The sequence below is a fragment of the Nothoprocta perdicaria genome, unplaced genomic scaffold, assembly GCF_003342845.1.
Source record: "Nothoprocta perdicaria isolate Ctin4 unplaced genomic scaffold, notPer1 scaffold_68, whole genome shotgun sequence".
In the NCBI taxonomy this organism is placed as follows: domain Eukaryota; kingdom Metazoa; phylum Chordata; class Aves; order Tinamiformes; family Tinamidae; genus Nothoprocta; species Nothoprocta perdicaria.
Genome location: NW_020455954.1, coordinates 2,155,475 through 2,171,869, shown reverse-complemented (window position 1 = coordinate 2,171,869; position 16,395 = coordinate 2,155,475). Strand labels below are relative to the sequence as shown.

Below are 16,395 nucleotides of genomic sequence, written 5' to 3'. Positions count from 1 at the left end.
GCCCTCCGAAACCCACAGCGGTCGATTCAGAGCCCGGGAGCGGCAGCAGCTGGATGAAAACCCCGGCGCAGGGGTGGTTTTTCCCAAGCTCGCCCCCAGCATACCAGGCAGACTGTCTCTGAGCCACGGTTTCGCCAAGTGGCTGGGCGCCCCGAGGGAGGTAGCGAGAATACTAAGTTGCTTATTTTTTGGAGCGGGGCGGGGGAAATAAATCTCAACTACCGACTGCGCGCACCGGAGCGAAGCAAAGCTGTGAAAGGTTTCCTTTCTCTATTGAGCAAAGTGGGGAGGAGGAGAGCACAGGGGACAACTTCAGCAGAGGGTCGGCTGCAGGAGGCTGCTGCACTGTCCCCAAGGGCCTGCAGAGCAGCGCAGGGCTGCGTGCAGGTGCCCTGCAAGGACAGCACCCGCCCCGGCATCCCGGGCACCCCGGGGTGCTGCCCCCGGCCGCCAGCAGCCCAAGCACACGCCACGTCCAAGGGCTCCGCTGACTCAGGACTCTCACGATCGATCCGAGAAACTTTACGACACCGTCAGCCTTGTGGCAGGAGACCTGTGTGGCTCAAGGTAACAGCTTATTACAGAGCCCCGCCTTGCTAGAGCTGGCAGCCGGGCTTTGCCCAAAGGCTCCCCCAAAAGGCGCACAGTTTTCAGCTCGGCTCCTCAGGGGACTCGGGGCACGAGCCCTGCCCCTCACGCCTGGACCATAGCTGCTGGCCAGGGCAGGGGAAACACGGACACAGGACTCTCCTTGCCCTGCGGCTTCGCCGACTGCACAGGCTGCCCAAAGGGTGCTCTGGGTGCCCGGGCAGGCTGCACCAACCCAGTTCTCCCCCAAGGCATCAGCATCGGGGCTCCGCACGGTGGGGAAGGAGAGAGATAAATGCACAATACGGTGTCAGTTCCCTCTTTTGGATCCTGTGCAACCAGAAAAGGTTTCTCGGGGAGGGCTGTGGAAGAACCAGATGGTTGGTGGAATAGTTTCTTGTGGCAGCATCAGTTGAAGAAGAGATGGAAAACCTGCAAGCAAACATTTATGTAGCTGAGGCATGAATTACATGTATCTTGAGGTTCATGAGTGAGCCAGCAGAGCTGCCTGTGTCTTACTCCCTCTGAAAAGGCTTCCTTGTTGTGCTATTCTGTCAGAAAACACTAATAAGTTGGAAAAAAAAATAGAATGACAAAATCAAAGACCAAAGCAAACTAGAGAGAACTCCTACACCAGCATTTCATCTCAAAAAGGAACTGCAGCATAAGGTAAAACTAACTTTTGCTCCTCCTCTCCCTTTTCTCCCTTGCACTCACAGGGATATGTTAGATAATAAGTAACATTAGCTCTGGAGTTAACAGTTGTTGTTTGTAAAATAGAGGGAAAAAAATGTATTAATGACACATCTTAGGTTTCTTTTACAAGTTTCCACATGCTTAAAGTTATATTTAGGATTAGGAGCTTTGAACAACTCCAAGGTGAAGGAATGCAGAGGTTTTGTATTTTTTTAATATGATTCTTTCTCAAAATGCAAGTGAAACATGTACCTGGCACACTCCCAGCACACCCGTCCACTGACCTTCCGAGATTCCTCTAGCCTGTGCCCTGCTCTTAAAGCATCTCCAAATTTCCAAACAACACACACAAGAGCCTGGACTGCCACCTCCAGTCCTTGGGACCAGTGCATCTGCAGCAACGATGTACACGACTCCTTTAAAATGCCTAAGCCATCCCCCACGGCCCCCCAAACAAACACCTAGAGATGTACAGACTCTCAAGTGCAGCAAGAAAATAAATATCCAGAAGACAACTTGAAGCCTGACTCTGCATCATACAAAGGCTTCAGATAACTTGCACTCCTGAGGAATTCTCCCTGATTTATATTAATAGTTATGAGCTCTGCTTTTTTAAATGAAAGCTAAGAAATACAACTTTAATTCCAATGAATTAACAATAAAAAGTGTCCAAATCTTGTGCTCACAGCAAAGCTTTAGTACAGAGTAAGGGGTCTCTGCGTTTAGAAGACACCTCTTTGCTGCAAGGAAAAAGAAATATCCATCTCTTGGTCCAAGGGCAGCCTGGCAAAGCCATCTCTCAGGAGGGGATCTCTCCCTGTTTTGACTCCCAGCAGGAGACATGATTAATGTGAACGGTGAACGAAGGCTGTCATTCGAGTCAATACAGCAGCTTTGAACTTCTGGGATTCCTCAGATTTCACAGCCATTCCACGAAATCCTTCCTGGCTGAACAGAGCTCTGGAGCAAGACGATGCCAGGAAGAATGAAGCTGTTTGAACAGGTTTAATTAACCTGTTTGCTGGAATCAACTAGTTTGGGTCAGTTTGACAGAGCAAGCTGCTGCACAGCGAAATTTCGCCACATACCGAGCACCCGTCCAGCTACTCGTCCCACAGTAGCCTGGAGTTGTTTCAGTGTATCCCGCATGCACTGGGGGAAAAAAATCAAGCTATTGCCCTCAGTTTTGCGGCAGACTGTTTTCTTTTGCTACCATGCAACTCCTTGAGAATTTTTTTCCTCCAGGGTGAAGTCAAGAATTATCTTCCAGTTTTAAACATATCATTTGTGTTGTGTACTATGATAATTGTGAATTTGCAAATTCCTGCACACTTAACAAGGACTAAGCCCCCTCCACTCCCCAAAGGAGGCACAGCTCACTCCTTTGCGGAATATCCGTATTTCATCATTCACCACAAGAAAAGGATGTTGAAGATTGCGGAGGGGATAGATTTTTCACAGTGTTTGAAGATACTTTTATGCCAATGGCCATAAAATTTGTTCAGCAGCTTTGGGAGACCATCTGTCTCCGTGGGTGGTACACTCCAGCACTTTGGAGGGTTCAGACAGCAGGGAAGAGAGAAACGACATGACAAATCCCTAAAGTACAGAGTAGGCTGGAGCGCATGCTGTTCTCCTGCTTCTGGGCACTGTTGATTTTGCAAGAGCAAACCAAAAACCAGGAAAATCCCTGCGGATGAAACCCACGGCATTTCCTCCAGACCAGCTGCTTCAGAGGAGGAAGGCAGCAGCTCCCTGTCAGAGAGAAAGTAACTCTGCAGCAGCCAGGGGGATCGATTAATAATTGACCGCGGGCCTTTCGCTGACAAGCACACTTGTAAGCATTAAGTATTCCAAAAATGTGAGACCGCCCCAGGGTGTAACACTCACCTGCTCAGTGCAGTTACAGCAGCAGGATGCAACTGTTACCTGGGCTGGAGGTTTCCCACACTCCTAGGAGCGAGATGCGTGTCAGGGAGAGCAACGAAACCAAGACCAAGCAGCGCAGAGAGGCAGGAAAGCGACCCTGGACACTTCAACTCCCTGAGCTCCGTCACCTCTAGCAAAAGCAAGAGAAGCTCTATGCATAAAGCCACGTATAAGGCCTCCCGAAACACGCACACAGAGAAGGGGCTAGGGAAACCTGCCCCTCTGAGGAGCACAGAGCTCTCGCCGGCTTTGGGGGCAGACTTCACCCAACCACACGCAGCCACACGCTGACAGCCCGTCCTCGACTCCTTCACCTCCCCTCTGTAATGGGAAGCATCTGGCCCCCCTGGACTCCGCTCTTCACTACTGTCACGACTAACTGAGGTCTTAAGGAGGCGTTGCTGTGGCCTGAGCGAGAAGCTGAGCAAAAAGCAAGAAGTCTTCTGCTGACAGCACATCCCATGTGCCACCAAACAGACCCTCATAAAACAAAATCAGGCACTGTTCCCATAACTCATCTTGAGCATCAAAGGAGCCTACCTTGCAAGAAACAGCACAAAAGTATTTTTAATTATTTTTTTAAATAGGATGCTGGAAAATCCACGCATGTGATTCAACCAGTGTCCTCCTGGCAAGAGGCAACCAGGCAAAGTGCCCTTCCCTGTGGCACCCCTCTCCTGGAGGGGAGGCAGCAGCAGACAGAGGCAAGGGGGAAGAGGGCACAGCCAGTGACTAAGAATGAGGCTGCACGTGTTTTCCCCATGAAGTCATTACCAGCTCAGTCCCAAGCCAAAGCTTCCTTGCTTCAGATCACGACTCCACGACAGGAGGTGTTTGCACGGCCCTCATGTGCAACTGCTCGTGCCACACAACTGTGGACTGCAAGCTCCAAGCAGGAGAGTGGAGGGAAGGGGCCCAGCCCTGGAGAATCTCGGTTACCCTCAGGGACACAAATGGTGTGAACCATCTCTGGGAAGGTATCTGCTCCGAGGTCACGAGTCTGACACCTATGAGTTAGTGCTAAGAAGCTGCTGCTGGAACAGACAGCTCAGCTGCTCGAGGAGCTTCCCACCTGCAGCTGCACTTGGCACTCATTTAGCTGGTCATTCGGAGCTTCTTGGGAGGAAAAGGATTTACTGGTGGCATTCATTCATCAGCCTTGATCAAGACGGGGAAGGATACGGACATGCTCAGCCTGCTGCCTCACCGGAGCAGAGCAACTGATTTCAGAACTGAAAAAAAAGAATACATTAGTGAACTAGGCTAGTTTCACATAGACTGGAGGCTTTAGGGACTGGACTGCTGGGCAGAGTAGCTCGCTCATGAAATACGCTGTTCTGGGAAGCTCGGGGAGGCAAGGCAGCAGGGCAGATAAGATGCTTTGCTATGGAATAAGGTAAAAGCCACCAGTTTAATTTCATTCACCACTGTTTATCACTGTGGAACATTGGGAGGGCTGAGGAAACTCCATAGAGAAAGGAGGATCAAGGCAATTCTTCCAGCTCCTGGGAATGAAGCCCAAGCAAAACTGCATGCATACTGCATATTGCAGAGGGGAGAGGGAAGGAGTGCCCCAGCCCGGAGTGCCAGCTAGAGCCCTGCACCAACGTACACCAAGGGTCCCAACGCTCCCTTGCCCAGAGCACGCAACTGTGGGCAGGAAATCCTGCAAGCTCAAGAGCAGAGAGTTCTGCAGCCCATCCTCTGCCCACCTCCTGGACGTGGTGCACGTTTTCTCCCCAGAAAACAGCTCCTGTCCCAGGCAAGAGATCCAGTTTCCCAAACCAGGGGCTATACTGCGGTATTTCACTGTGCTGGAGAGCAGGAGCAAAGCTGTCTGTATATGCCACGGAAGCTTTCCTGTTTGTGGGTTAGGGAGATTTTATGGCAGCACAATCTAGAGAAGTGCGGACACAAGCCTAGACAAGAGTTCTTTGTGCAGATCAAATATTGCACCATGTATTCTTGCCAATTAGAAAAATATCACCCTTGATACAGGAGGCATCTTTGAGCAACACCTAGTTGCTGCAAGATCAGATACCCAACTCTGGGAAAGACTGACAAATCCAGGCAATGGGATAAAGGATAAAGATGCTTCTTCCAGTCTTCAGCCCTGTGTTCATTCCTGTTTCCTTTCCCACCCTCACTAGGAAACATGGCTCAAGTGGCACCACGAGACACGCACGAGAGCTTATCAAATTAGGTCAGGAAACACTGACAGCCTAGGGATCGGTTTTTACAAGCGGCAGGTTCAACGGATACAGGCCTGCTAACCCTGAAGAGCTGGATGAGCAGAGGCCTCAGCTTCCAATGCACTGCACTGTCCCAGCTCCTGGTCTGGCTAAAGGCACCCGGGTGCCCACCACCCCCAGGTCAAGCCACCAAGAGCAGCTCTAGCAGTCGAGCCGGGTGACAGGCTCCCCAGACAGCGAATCTGCTTTGCTCCATTGGTGCAATCCACCCACATCCTCACCAGCAGCTCCAGGCAGGGCACAGGCCCTGCAGAGCCATGCACCGGGTTTGGGAAAAGACTGGTCTCCTTCCTGGGTTTTTAAACCACAATTTAGCAAATCTCCATGCAAATACAGATGCCTCGCAGAGGGATCGGCAACACCAACGGACTATTTTTATATGCAGCTAATATTTCCAAGTGCTAAGCTTCTCTAATTTAGATTAGCTTCCCAACCAGCTTGTTCATAAAGGTAAAGCTAGGACTGGGAGAATGGAAAAGCAGACCAGCTACCTCAGTACTTCATATAGTCCAATACATGACTGAACTGTCATGACCATGAACCTCACACGCCATTTAAGAGGAAAAACGTTAGGAGAAAGACCCACAAATAGATATTCTAAACCTCAGAAAACCAAGACTATACCGGGGCTGAGCTGGGCTCAAGTCTACAGGTACAGATCAGTAACTACAACGTGCATTTGAGGCCATTCACTTTCCCGAGCTGTCTAGACTAGCAGTGCTCTAGGGTGGGGGAAGACAATTCACTGGAGAGGAAGAGAATACATTTAGCATCCTAAACAGGAAGGTTTCTTCTTTTGCTGTTCCTTTTGATTTGCCTTTTCCACAGCACTGTCTTTCCTACATAATTCCTGCACCATCCAGAAGGAACTGAGCTGTGAAGGACATAGGCCACCAGTTCCTCTGTCCAGAAGGACTGCCAAATCCAAGCCTCAGCTCTAGCCACCAACGTCTCAAAGCAAAGGTTATCTACTGCCTCTGCTGCTGCTTCTCTCTCCCTTTGTCCTTGCTTCCCAAATCCTGCCAGCATCCCCACCCTACCTCTCTTACAAGACAGGAAAGCCTGGGAAAATGCATCTACTCCTTTCCCTTCCCTTTGCCCATACATATCACTGTGAAGTATTCCCCTGCGCAGCGAGTCTTTCCACCAAGAGCAGCCGCACAGTCAGGAAACCCGGATCTGGCACAATCTCCGTGGGGAATCCAGTTTATTTTTATTTATTAGTCCCCCACGCCCCGAGTGGCTGCCAAAGGGAATGCTCGTTTATGCAGCCAGGTCTCCCAGAAGAAAAAGTTACAGCCAGAGTGCTGCGCTGGGGGTTGAAGTGAGACAGCCTATTAATAGACTAATTAGAATAGGAATTTGGGGAACTGCTCCCAGATCTGCTTACCCTCCTGCACCTAGCACCCTCAGGGGGCAGAGCAGCAGACCTAACCGAGCTCGTTCAGCTTCTTTCCTAAATCTGGAGCCAGGGAAGGTGGAAAATCCTGTCTGTATCCTGGCAGAAACACAGTGTTCCAAAAGAGTGGTTGATTTCTTCTCCCTCAAAAAGCCTTCCCTCCTCACACTTAGTAGCAACTTCATCGAAACATAACAAATGAAAAATCCCAAAAACTGAAGAATCCAATTTGGATTAAAAGGCTGATATCAGCAATATAGCTGTGACAAAGCCTGGACCTGGCCTAACAAGCGACACCGAACAGCATGTCCCGAGAGCCTTCTTGCCACCACTCTCTGAAGCACACTCGGCTTTCTAGGAAGTGGAATCCCATGGAGAGCCAGGGACCAAAACTCATAGAGATTTGGGAGCTCTAAGAGGACAACAGGTAAGACTGAGGAAACTTAGCATTGATTTTGGAAGGCAGCAAGATTTCTGTGCCTGTTAAAGCTCACTTTGCCCAGCGAGGCAGTAGAAGTACTGGAGTGAGGCCAACACACACTGTGGCAAAGGAAAAGACCCCACGGACAGCAGCAGGTAGCAGGTTCATACCTTATCATAGTTATGACCATCTCTGTGTAGGTGCTTCTTAGTTTTCCTGAACAATCCCCCCAGTCCTTGTCGAGCTCCACATTTTCCTCGCCCAACCCTTTTCCCCAGCCAGAGTCAAGCCCTCTGTGACCCTGGCTGTCATTTCAGACAAGAACATCAAGGCCTTTGTGGAGACTTTGCTAAAAATCAGGCTGCAAAGACGTCCCGAGTTTGTGACTTTAACATCTTACATAACTTCTGAAGATTTAGGATTATGAGACAAAGAAGGTATCACCTTCACCTGTTTCTTCTGGTGAAGAAGTCATCTCCCAAAATCTCCCGTTAAGATCAACAGTTCTTGGGGTTTACACACAAATAACTCTTCACTGTTGCTTCTAGCAAAAGGGAGGGAGGGAGGGATGGAGAAAACGAACACTCCCTTAGCTGGAAGATATCTGGCCTCTAATCAAATCTACATAGTTCCACCTTTACAGTAATAAAGGCAAAGAGGCAGCCCAGGAGCTTCAAAGTGAGTGTCAATACACGTTATACTCAAAGGAAAGAGCAGCACTGCAGTACTATTACCAAACATTTGATGAGATTCTCTCGTTAACACAAGAGTCCAAACCACACAGAATACAGGAGCTTCAACATGTCAAACAAAATTACAATCACTTTGCCAATGAAGGATTTTTTTTTTCATACATCTCGAATTTCACCCCAAATTTAATAACTCTCCGCTGCCCTCACATCACACAATGCATTTCAAATGACCTCTTCCCATCTTCCTAGTCCAAAAGGCCGCCATTTACTACAGAGGATTCTGTAAGCAAAATCTCATTTTTGGTCTCATTTCACGAGAAAACCGGCAGAGATTCAGTCATTTCTTAAACCCTGAAGTTGACCTTTCAGTAGGTCAATAAAAGTCTCCTCCATTTCAGGAAAGGGGCTCTCCTTCACATTCTAGAGAGAAAGAACATACAGTGAAGCCCAGACCCTGAGTTCCTTCATTAAGCCAGGAACAACATCCAGGAGTCAAATCCCAGACTCGAGCATCAACGACTATCTGCTTCAAAGTAATTCCACTGCTAAACTAATGGTTGCAGGAGATCCCTTCTACATCCACTTAAACCAGCAGACACTAATCTCTCCATCTGCAATAGATACGCATGCCACAGGGATCTGGACAAGATAAGCTGAACAGATGTTTAACTGCACGCAGAGTCTGGGGAATCATCCATGGAGTTTAAGTGCTACCTCCATGGCGCACAAGAACTAAGGAGATTCCTAGACAGCTTCATGGGACATGGGAATTAAGGAGTCTTTAGACAGCTGTCCTTTCCTGCACCTTTGCTGGGGGAAGCAGCAATCCCAGCAGGAAGGGTGAAGCTGGCATGCAGGACTCATACACGTGCAGATAATGCACAGCTCTGAAAGGTCCAAGCACTTCCAGGAACCTCTAACCCAGCAAACTGATCTATACCAACGACAGAAACTGAGGATACCAGTATGCTACAGGATTGAACCAGGAGCACCACCACATTGCCAGGAGAAAACAAGCTGCCTGCATCTTGTGCTATACGTGCTATAGCTACATGTGCTATAGCATTCATTAAAACCAGTACTCTCAAGCACCAAAACCCCTCAGAAATTTTGGCTGCATCAAGGCAGCTTCTTCAGAAAGTGGAAATGCCATTCCCTCCACAGCACAACTCAAGTCAACTCCTGCCCTCGAGAAGAGCAGAGTCCTCAGCTGCTGGAAGCAGCTTTTGGATCCCACGGTACAAACACGTGGCCAGGTACTCAAGGTAGTTTGTCCCGGCTTGTCAGGGACAAGAACAGGCTACAGAGCTCAAAACACCTCAAATGTCTCAGCTGGTCACAGATGGCTCACACAGGATCCAAAGGATGCTGCTGGGTCCAACTCGAGAGACGCTCATTCAGGTCCCTCGCATGACTCTTGGCTGCGCAAGGCATAAGGACAAACAGATGCCAGCAGCACGTCAGCTGCCAGCATGTTTTCTCATGCAGGGCTGCTACTTCCTTCAGCCCCACTGCACAAGCAGCCTCTGAAAAGTGATACAAAGGGCTCCACGTGGCCTCAAGGGTTGCTCACAAACTGGCATCTGGCCATACAACTGAAGAGCACAGATATCCTCAGCTCCGTAATAAAAAATCCTCTCCCTTTTCCTCCTAGGAGGCAACGGTGCAAGAGGTCTAGAGAAGAAACTAGGATCAAGTCTTGCCCCAGCCTCAAGTTGTGCTCTCAGCTCTCTTCATTCAGAGCTGCACACCAGCACTCTGAAGCAAACATGGTCCTCCGCTTCCCAAGGGAAGACAGGTTCAGCCTGGTAATTTCAGAGGGCCTCTGGAATTCCTCCAGGGGAAGATTCAGCAATGAGTGGCATCCCTGTCACAACAGCAGTTGCTCTGTGCTAGGGCACAGCCACATTTACCAACAGCCCTGGTCTTCATGGCTTTGTACCTACCTCAGGTGTCCCAGGCTGTAATACCGCGATTCTCCGTCTGTCGACCGAACCACCTTGACAGCAAACACGGGCTGCAGCTGCCGGAGCTCGAGCAGCACGATGGCCAGGTAGTGGATGAAGAGCAGGGCATCCACCAGAGACACCGCGTACTGCACTATCCCTTGGTAGTTGGTGTCCTTCGAGTCCAAAATGCGAACACCGTAGAAGAGCCAGTAGGAGAACACAAACAGGAATATGAGGACCAGCAAGAGGGCCCGGAACACAAACACCCTGGGTATATCCGCCCTGGGCTGGCGGAAGAACAGAGCCCAGGTCCCAATGAGGAGAATGAGGAGTTTAAACGCCACAGAGATGAAGAGCCCCTCACACACAGTGCCACAGGGCTCCAGGGCATCCCGCCACAGGATCTGGGGCAAGAGAATGAAGACGACGGGCGTGAGGAAGACGAGGAGTCCAAGAACAGAGGCCACAGTTAAGCCCAGGTAACGTTTGCAGTCCAAGCCAACGCTGTCCTCCAGATCTTTGCTGATCCTGGCAATGTCCTCCTGGGAAATGCTGTGCTCAGAGGTGCCTGTGATGGCTGTTGTGGTCTCACCCCAGTTGTCATCCTGACAGAGGAAGGGAGAAACAAGAGACAAGAGTGAAACAATCGAGCGGTTTGTTCCAGGTCTTCTGTTTTTCTTGGCTGCAAAGAGATTGCTGCAGTATCACAGACCTAAGTCTCGGGAGGGAAAAACAATCAGCAACAACAAACAACCCCACGGGCAAAGCAAAAGCACTGCCTTCAACATCAGGTCTGAAAACTAGCAAAGAAACAGCAGCCTCTTGCCTACTTAAAAGGTAAACTCTTAAAAACTTAAAAGGGACCATCAGTTCCCATGCACAACAAGGGCCAGCACCCTTCCGGCCCACAAATTCCATGGTGCAAGTGCACCACAGAAACACCTGGAAGGGAAACTTCCATTTCAGTGTCTCAAGCCAATCATAATCATTACACAATCAAAAACATGTCTACACATCACATTTCCATCAGTACAGAAGTAAATGCACTTTCAGCAAGCTGCTCCACTTCTTCCTTCTCTCTCCTCTATGGAAGAGTTGCACACTACAGCTGACATAGTCTGATAAAAGTTCAGTTGAACCAACAATTCACAAGCGGTCAAAGATGACATTTACAGGTATGGGACTTCAAAAGAATCTAGACCACCAAATTACTGGTATTAGAGCCAAGGACACTGTACGAAGCCATTCAGCCTCAGAGAAGCCTACCTGAAACACAGCTGCCACGTAGCCAAGCTTCAGATCATAGAAAACTCTCCAAAAGACAGATGTCCAGCCTACCTGACTTCAGAGAATACCTGCGAGCTAATGCTCCAAGTACCTGCAATTTATCTTCACTGGCGCTAGTGCGGCCAAGGACTTAGGTTGACGTATACGGATTTGACTCATCACCCCCATTTAAGTGACCTGTGCATATGAAGACCCCTGATACTGCACACAAATATTCACCAAGCAGTGAAAATGTAGATATTATGTGTTTTTCCTTTGGTACTTTCTGTCTTAGTCAAAAAGAGTCATTCGCTAGCACAGGTTTTGCTATTTTGCCCACCCTTCCAGGTGTATCCTTCTGCCTTCCACATCATAACAGGATTTCCATCTTCCTGAAGACCTCTGCAATTGCACAGGCTGATCTGAGCATGTTGTTTTAAAGAAATAGGTATTGCTTTTAACGTGAGACATGATTCTCACAGAAATAAAAAGGCTGCAACATTATATGATTGCGCAGCCTCTGGCTCATCAGTGCCCCTTTTAACCAGCACTCATTTCTTTTAACAGTTATGGAAAACTTCAAGAAACATGGAGAGAGGAGTCGGCAGACAGAGCATAACTATTCTGAACAACTCCAGGAATGTAACTGCTAATGCACTGAGGCCTGGACACCTCCCTGCCTGCAGCAATAGGGCTTTGAGACACACAGACCACAAACAGTGAGCATCTTGAATCAATCTCTGTGTGTGTGTGTGTGTGTGTGTGTGTGTGTGTGTCTCTATCTTCTCATCAGAACTGAGGCCCCAGAAGAGATATCTGCACGACAGTGCGTCCTGAACAGCAGCATAACAGTACCACATTTTTCTCTCTGCTGGTGCCTCCCGTAAAGGAATCTAAGCATTTCAAGTATTTGATGCTTATATATGAAATATCTCTGCGTAACTTCTGCAATTTTAACGAGTGAATAACTGTACAGAAAAGAGGTGGCACATAAAAATACTTCAGGTTTCCAGCCCAGAGAAGAAACCATGCAGCCCTAGTTTTAGTCTACCTCTTGTAACAGCTCTCCCCAATTTAGGTGGCGCAAAGCTATTAGATCCAATGTAAGGCATCCTGCTCATGAGGAGACAGTTGTACTCATGCACCAGTTTGTTGGTTTTTTTTTTCTCTCTCTTTTCTTTTTTCTAAGCCTCACACTGAGATCTTCATGAAAAGAAGACTTGTGAATTCACCAAAACTTCTATTTCTATTTAAAGTAATACCTGAGACTCAGGAAAACAAACATCCCATTACAAAACACAAAAAGGAGCTAGATAAATTCAGCCCACTTCTCATCACATAAATACTGTTACAAGTACTACCAAACACATCTTAGGTGGAAACAGTTCAGCATTTCTTTTTCTTTTGGAAGGAGCAGAGCAGAAGCCCAACGACCAAGAAATTCCAAAAATCCAACCTGGGAAGCACCGAAACATTCCTGTACTCTGCAACATTCCTGCAGTTTCTCTTGCAGCGTCAGCCCTTCCTTAAAAATGAGTAAGAACCTTTGCATCTACTGCTGGAACTCCAAAAACACAGATGCTAAACCCAGCGTTCTGCCATTTCTTGCCTGACCTGGCATTAATACACCAGCTTCAGCAGAACTTTTTCTTTTTGTTTGCTTCCCCTCCTGGCTATTTCACATTTGCTTTCCATCTCTTGCCTGCCGCTCCCTATTGGGAGCTCTCCTCCTAATGTTTTACACTATTACCCCTGAGGAAATCCCGTTTAAAAGCAAGTGCATGCACAGGTGAATGAGCTGACCCAGATAATGCACAGTGATGCATTAGATGTTGCTGCAGAGCGTGACAGATGACACTTTTTGGAAAAAGAGCTAAATCAATGCCCCCAGGGCAGTCACACCGACATCGGGGCTGTCAAAAATCATGCTCACAAAAATGACAAAACTGCTTGAGACCTTGGATTTAAGCACGAGTATGTATACCCCCATCAGAAGCAGAGCTGCAGAAAAAATTCTTGTACCAAACTAATTTGAAACGCAGCTAGAGCACCCTAGCTCTATGGGAGGGTACCAAAACCCATGTTTGCTCATGACCAGCACGCAAGCAACATTTTCCACTCCCATACTGGTAGCATTAGGCAATCTTTGCCAGAGGCCCCACCCCACGTTCCCCTTTGCTCCCCCTTTACCTGGCCCTCCTCTGTCCGAGAGGCATCATTCCCCAGCAGTGGTTCCGCAGGCGGCGCCTGGATAGTGACGGACTTCTCGGAGCGGCTGCCATCCTTGCTTCGCGGCGATTTGTGCCTGTCCCGGCTCCTTAGTCCCAACAGAGCAAGAAGAGAAGGAAGTTACCACAAAGACAGCACCCTACCTGCAGCAGGACCTGGTACTTACAGTATCTGTAGGTTCCTATAGTGTTAGGTTATAATAATACGTGCCCCATCTCCTGGTCAATAATGATTTATTCCAGGATGAAACAAGCTTCATAAGAGGCAAAGAGTCACCGTGCCCAGAGCAGACTACAGCCCAGTGGCCAGGACAACCTAAACCCTCATCTACTGCAGAGGTAACCAAGGGCAGGTAGTGTCCTGCCACCATCTCAGCTTCTCTTAAAACGCACTTTAAAGAAAAGTTTGCATTTAAGAACTACTCACTCCATTTAAGATCAACTCTTCTACACAATTAATGACCAGCAACGTTTCTCACAGACACACATACTGTTAACAAATAATTAATCAAAACAGCTCTAGCTCTTTCAAAGCTAAGCCACGTAGGGCTCTAAAGGAGCAAGACCACTGGTGAAATTTGTTATTCCCCTGTAAACCAGAGAGCACCAAGGGAACCAGACACACAGCGGGGCTACTTATGTCTGCCTTACCCTTTAAAGCCTTATGGCTTCTCTTCTAAAGATGCCTCGGAATTCGGCAAGCCCCACCACTCCTGGCACCACAACCTGCTCACCTGACCTTCCCTTCCCCTTCCTATTTGGAAAGGAAAGGGCGCTTGCAATTTGGTGCAAAGGCTGCTAGGGTTTTAGAGGTTTCTTTCGGGAACTTGGAAGGCCTCCTTCCACACTGCAGGCTAAACTGCAAAGAAGGATCCATATTGGAGGAGAAGAGTGAGGAGGGCAGGTCTTAGGAGAGAAGTGGAAAAGGGGAAAAAAAAAAAACAGACTTTGCTCATCAACTGGTTTGCAAGCAAAGACTTCTTTTCCAGAAGTCTCTTTTCAACCACACAAGGCAGCTGCCTCTGAAATGCAAAGTGTCTTTGGGCCAACTCAGTTCTACATTGCAGAGACTGTAAATGGTGCCAGTTTTACATGCAAAGCTAATAATAATAAAGGAGGCAGAAGGGGGAGGGAGATAACGTTTCCAAGTGATCTGGTGTTTTTGTCATGCTATTGAACTATTTCTGCGTGACAGTTGCAAAGTGAGTTGCTATTCAATTCAGAAAATCCAATAAATCCAAAGGACTTGTTGCAGATTCAACTACCGCTCAGATTCTATCTTGCTAGTGAGGGGAAAAAGGAAGCCTTACTGCTTTACTGATGCAAAGAAAGTGCATCAAAGGGGAGGAAAAAAAAGGAGACAAATACCAGTTTGGGAACTCTGACATTCTCTCTGCCAGAGACTCTATTAAACCCTCTCGCTTTAATACAGTTAAATGATCTTTTCCTTCTAATTCTTCTCCAGTCTTCCTAGACGTGACCCGGGAGTACATGCAACTGATTGAATACCATAAAATCAGCAGGATAACTGCTTCCAGTCTCCTCACAAAGTCTCCCCACATACCCCCACTAATTTCAGCCCAGCTTCAGATTTCTTTCCACAGGACGTATCCTAGCCTAGAGCAGCCAGTAATTTAGAATTAGATGTCTCCTTACCCTTGTCTGTGGGCTTTTTTGGAGTGACCTGAGTAGTGGGAATATCCCGAATAGGTTGATTCAGTATCCATGGTGGCAGACATGAGGCCCGTGCAGCGGGGGCACCGACCGCAGGTGACTCAGCGGACGCGTCGCCGGTGCTCCGGAGGTGGGGTCCGTGGTGAAAGTGCTTTCCTGGGTGCCGCTCGCTCCGCGATCATCGGCGAGGGCTGCTCCTCGTGGAACGAGCGAGCTTCAGTTACAAGGAGTGGAGAAGGGAGGGAGGCTGCTGTGCTCCTCAGCATCGACCTAGGGCAAGACAGATAGGGATGGGAGCTCGTGCCACGCCAAGCACAACGACACTCTTACTGCAGTAACGCCCTCGTGCTCTTCACCCCCAACACGTATCACACTCATCACACCGGCCCTCCATGAGCCCGGCCTGGCTGGCACATCCATTTCAGGTCTAGGCAGAAATGCACACATTTGTAGAGCTTCGAATACGCCCAGAGGAAAGCTCTGTTGTGCAACATCTAGTCCATAGAAATCACTTGGAGAAGACAGTGATTCGGAAAGGACAAAGCAGCCTAGATAGAGAAGTTCTCTCTCAGGAGAAGCATCGGCCTCGACGTCCCCGCTCGGTGTAAAGCGCATCCCGAACTCCGGCAGGTCCAGAACGGCAGCGCTGCAGCCGGTGCGGGGGAAGGCGTGGCCGGGATGTGACTATCCCGGGAGAAATGTGGGGACGGATCCGACCACCGTGCCTGAACCTGCTGTGTTTTCATAACCGCAAGGCGTGCCCGTTTTACAAGCATTAGGCACCGTACAACCAATGTACCTCCTTTCCTCTGCAGCCTTTACCTTCCAAAGCTAAGGGAATTCAGCTCTTAGAGGTGCAAATTAAGGGTTATATCTATATATACACATACACTAACAACACCGGGGAACAGAGTGGACAATACAGCTCGTTCATGCGGGCCAACATTTCTTACAACGTACCTCCATTCGCAACAATGGTTACAGCCCTAACTGTGAAGGGCAAAAGGGAGGCACCGTTTTGGGGACAGGAATGGGGAGACATGAGCACAATTCCTAATGGTTACATGCCAAAAAAAAAAAAAAAAAAAAAAAAAGGATGCCTGTGGGAGAGAAGGATTGACACCAACTGCTCCCAAGTCCAGAGCCTGCATTAGGTGAAAACAGAAAAAGAGGGATTAAGTCAGCAGCTTGCAGGAGGAGCACGTGCTGTAAAGATGTGTAAACGGAGGGGGGCAGCTATGGACAGGGCTGCATCAGCACAGCTGAGTGTTTGGCTTGAAAGCGCCTTTTCCTGTGCTTCC

At 48.6% G+C, this 16,395-nt stretch overlaps 1 protein-coding gene across 1 annotated transcript in view; it reads right to left on the bottom strand.

The window, feature by feature from the left end:
• VANGL1 (VANGL planar cell polarity protein 1) overlaps nucleotides 1-15,358 on the bottom strand; it is a 28,788-nt gene extending 13,430 nt beyond the window's left edge. Inside the window, exons 1-3 of the mRNA XM_026050391.1 lie at nucleotides 15,077-15,358; nucleotides 13,383-13,509; nucleotides 9,924-10,531 (exon numbers count right to left, since the gene is read on the bottom strand). Coding sequence (XP_025906176.1) covers nucleotides 9,924-10,531; nucleotides 13,383-13,509; nucleotides 15,077-15,159 — 818 coding nt within the window. The 5' untranslated portion in view covers nucleotides 15,160-15,358. The remainder of the gene's footprint in view (nucleotides 1-9,923; nucleotides 10,532-13,382; nucleotides 13,510-15,076) is intronic.
• Nucleotides 15,359-16,395: the final 1,037 nt, after the last annotated feature.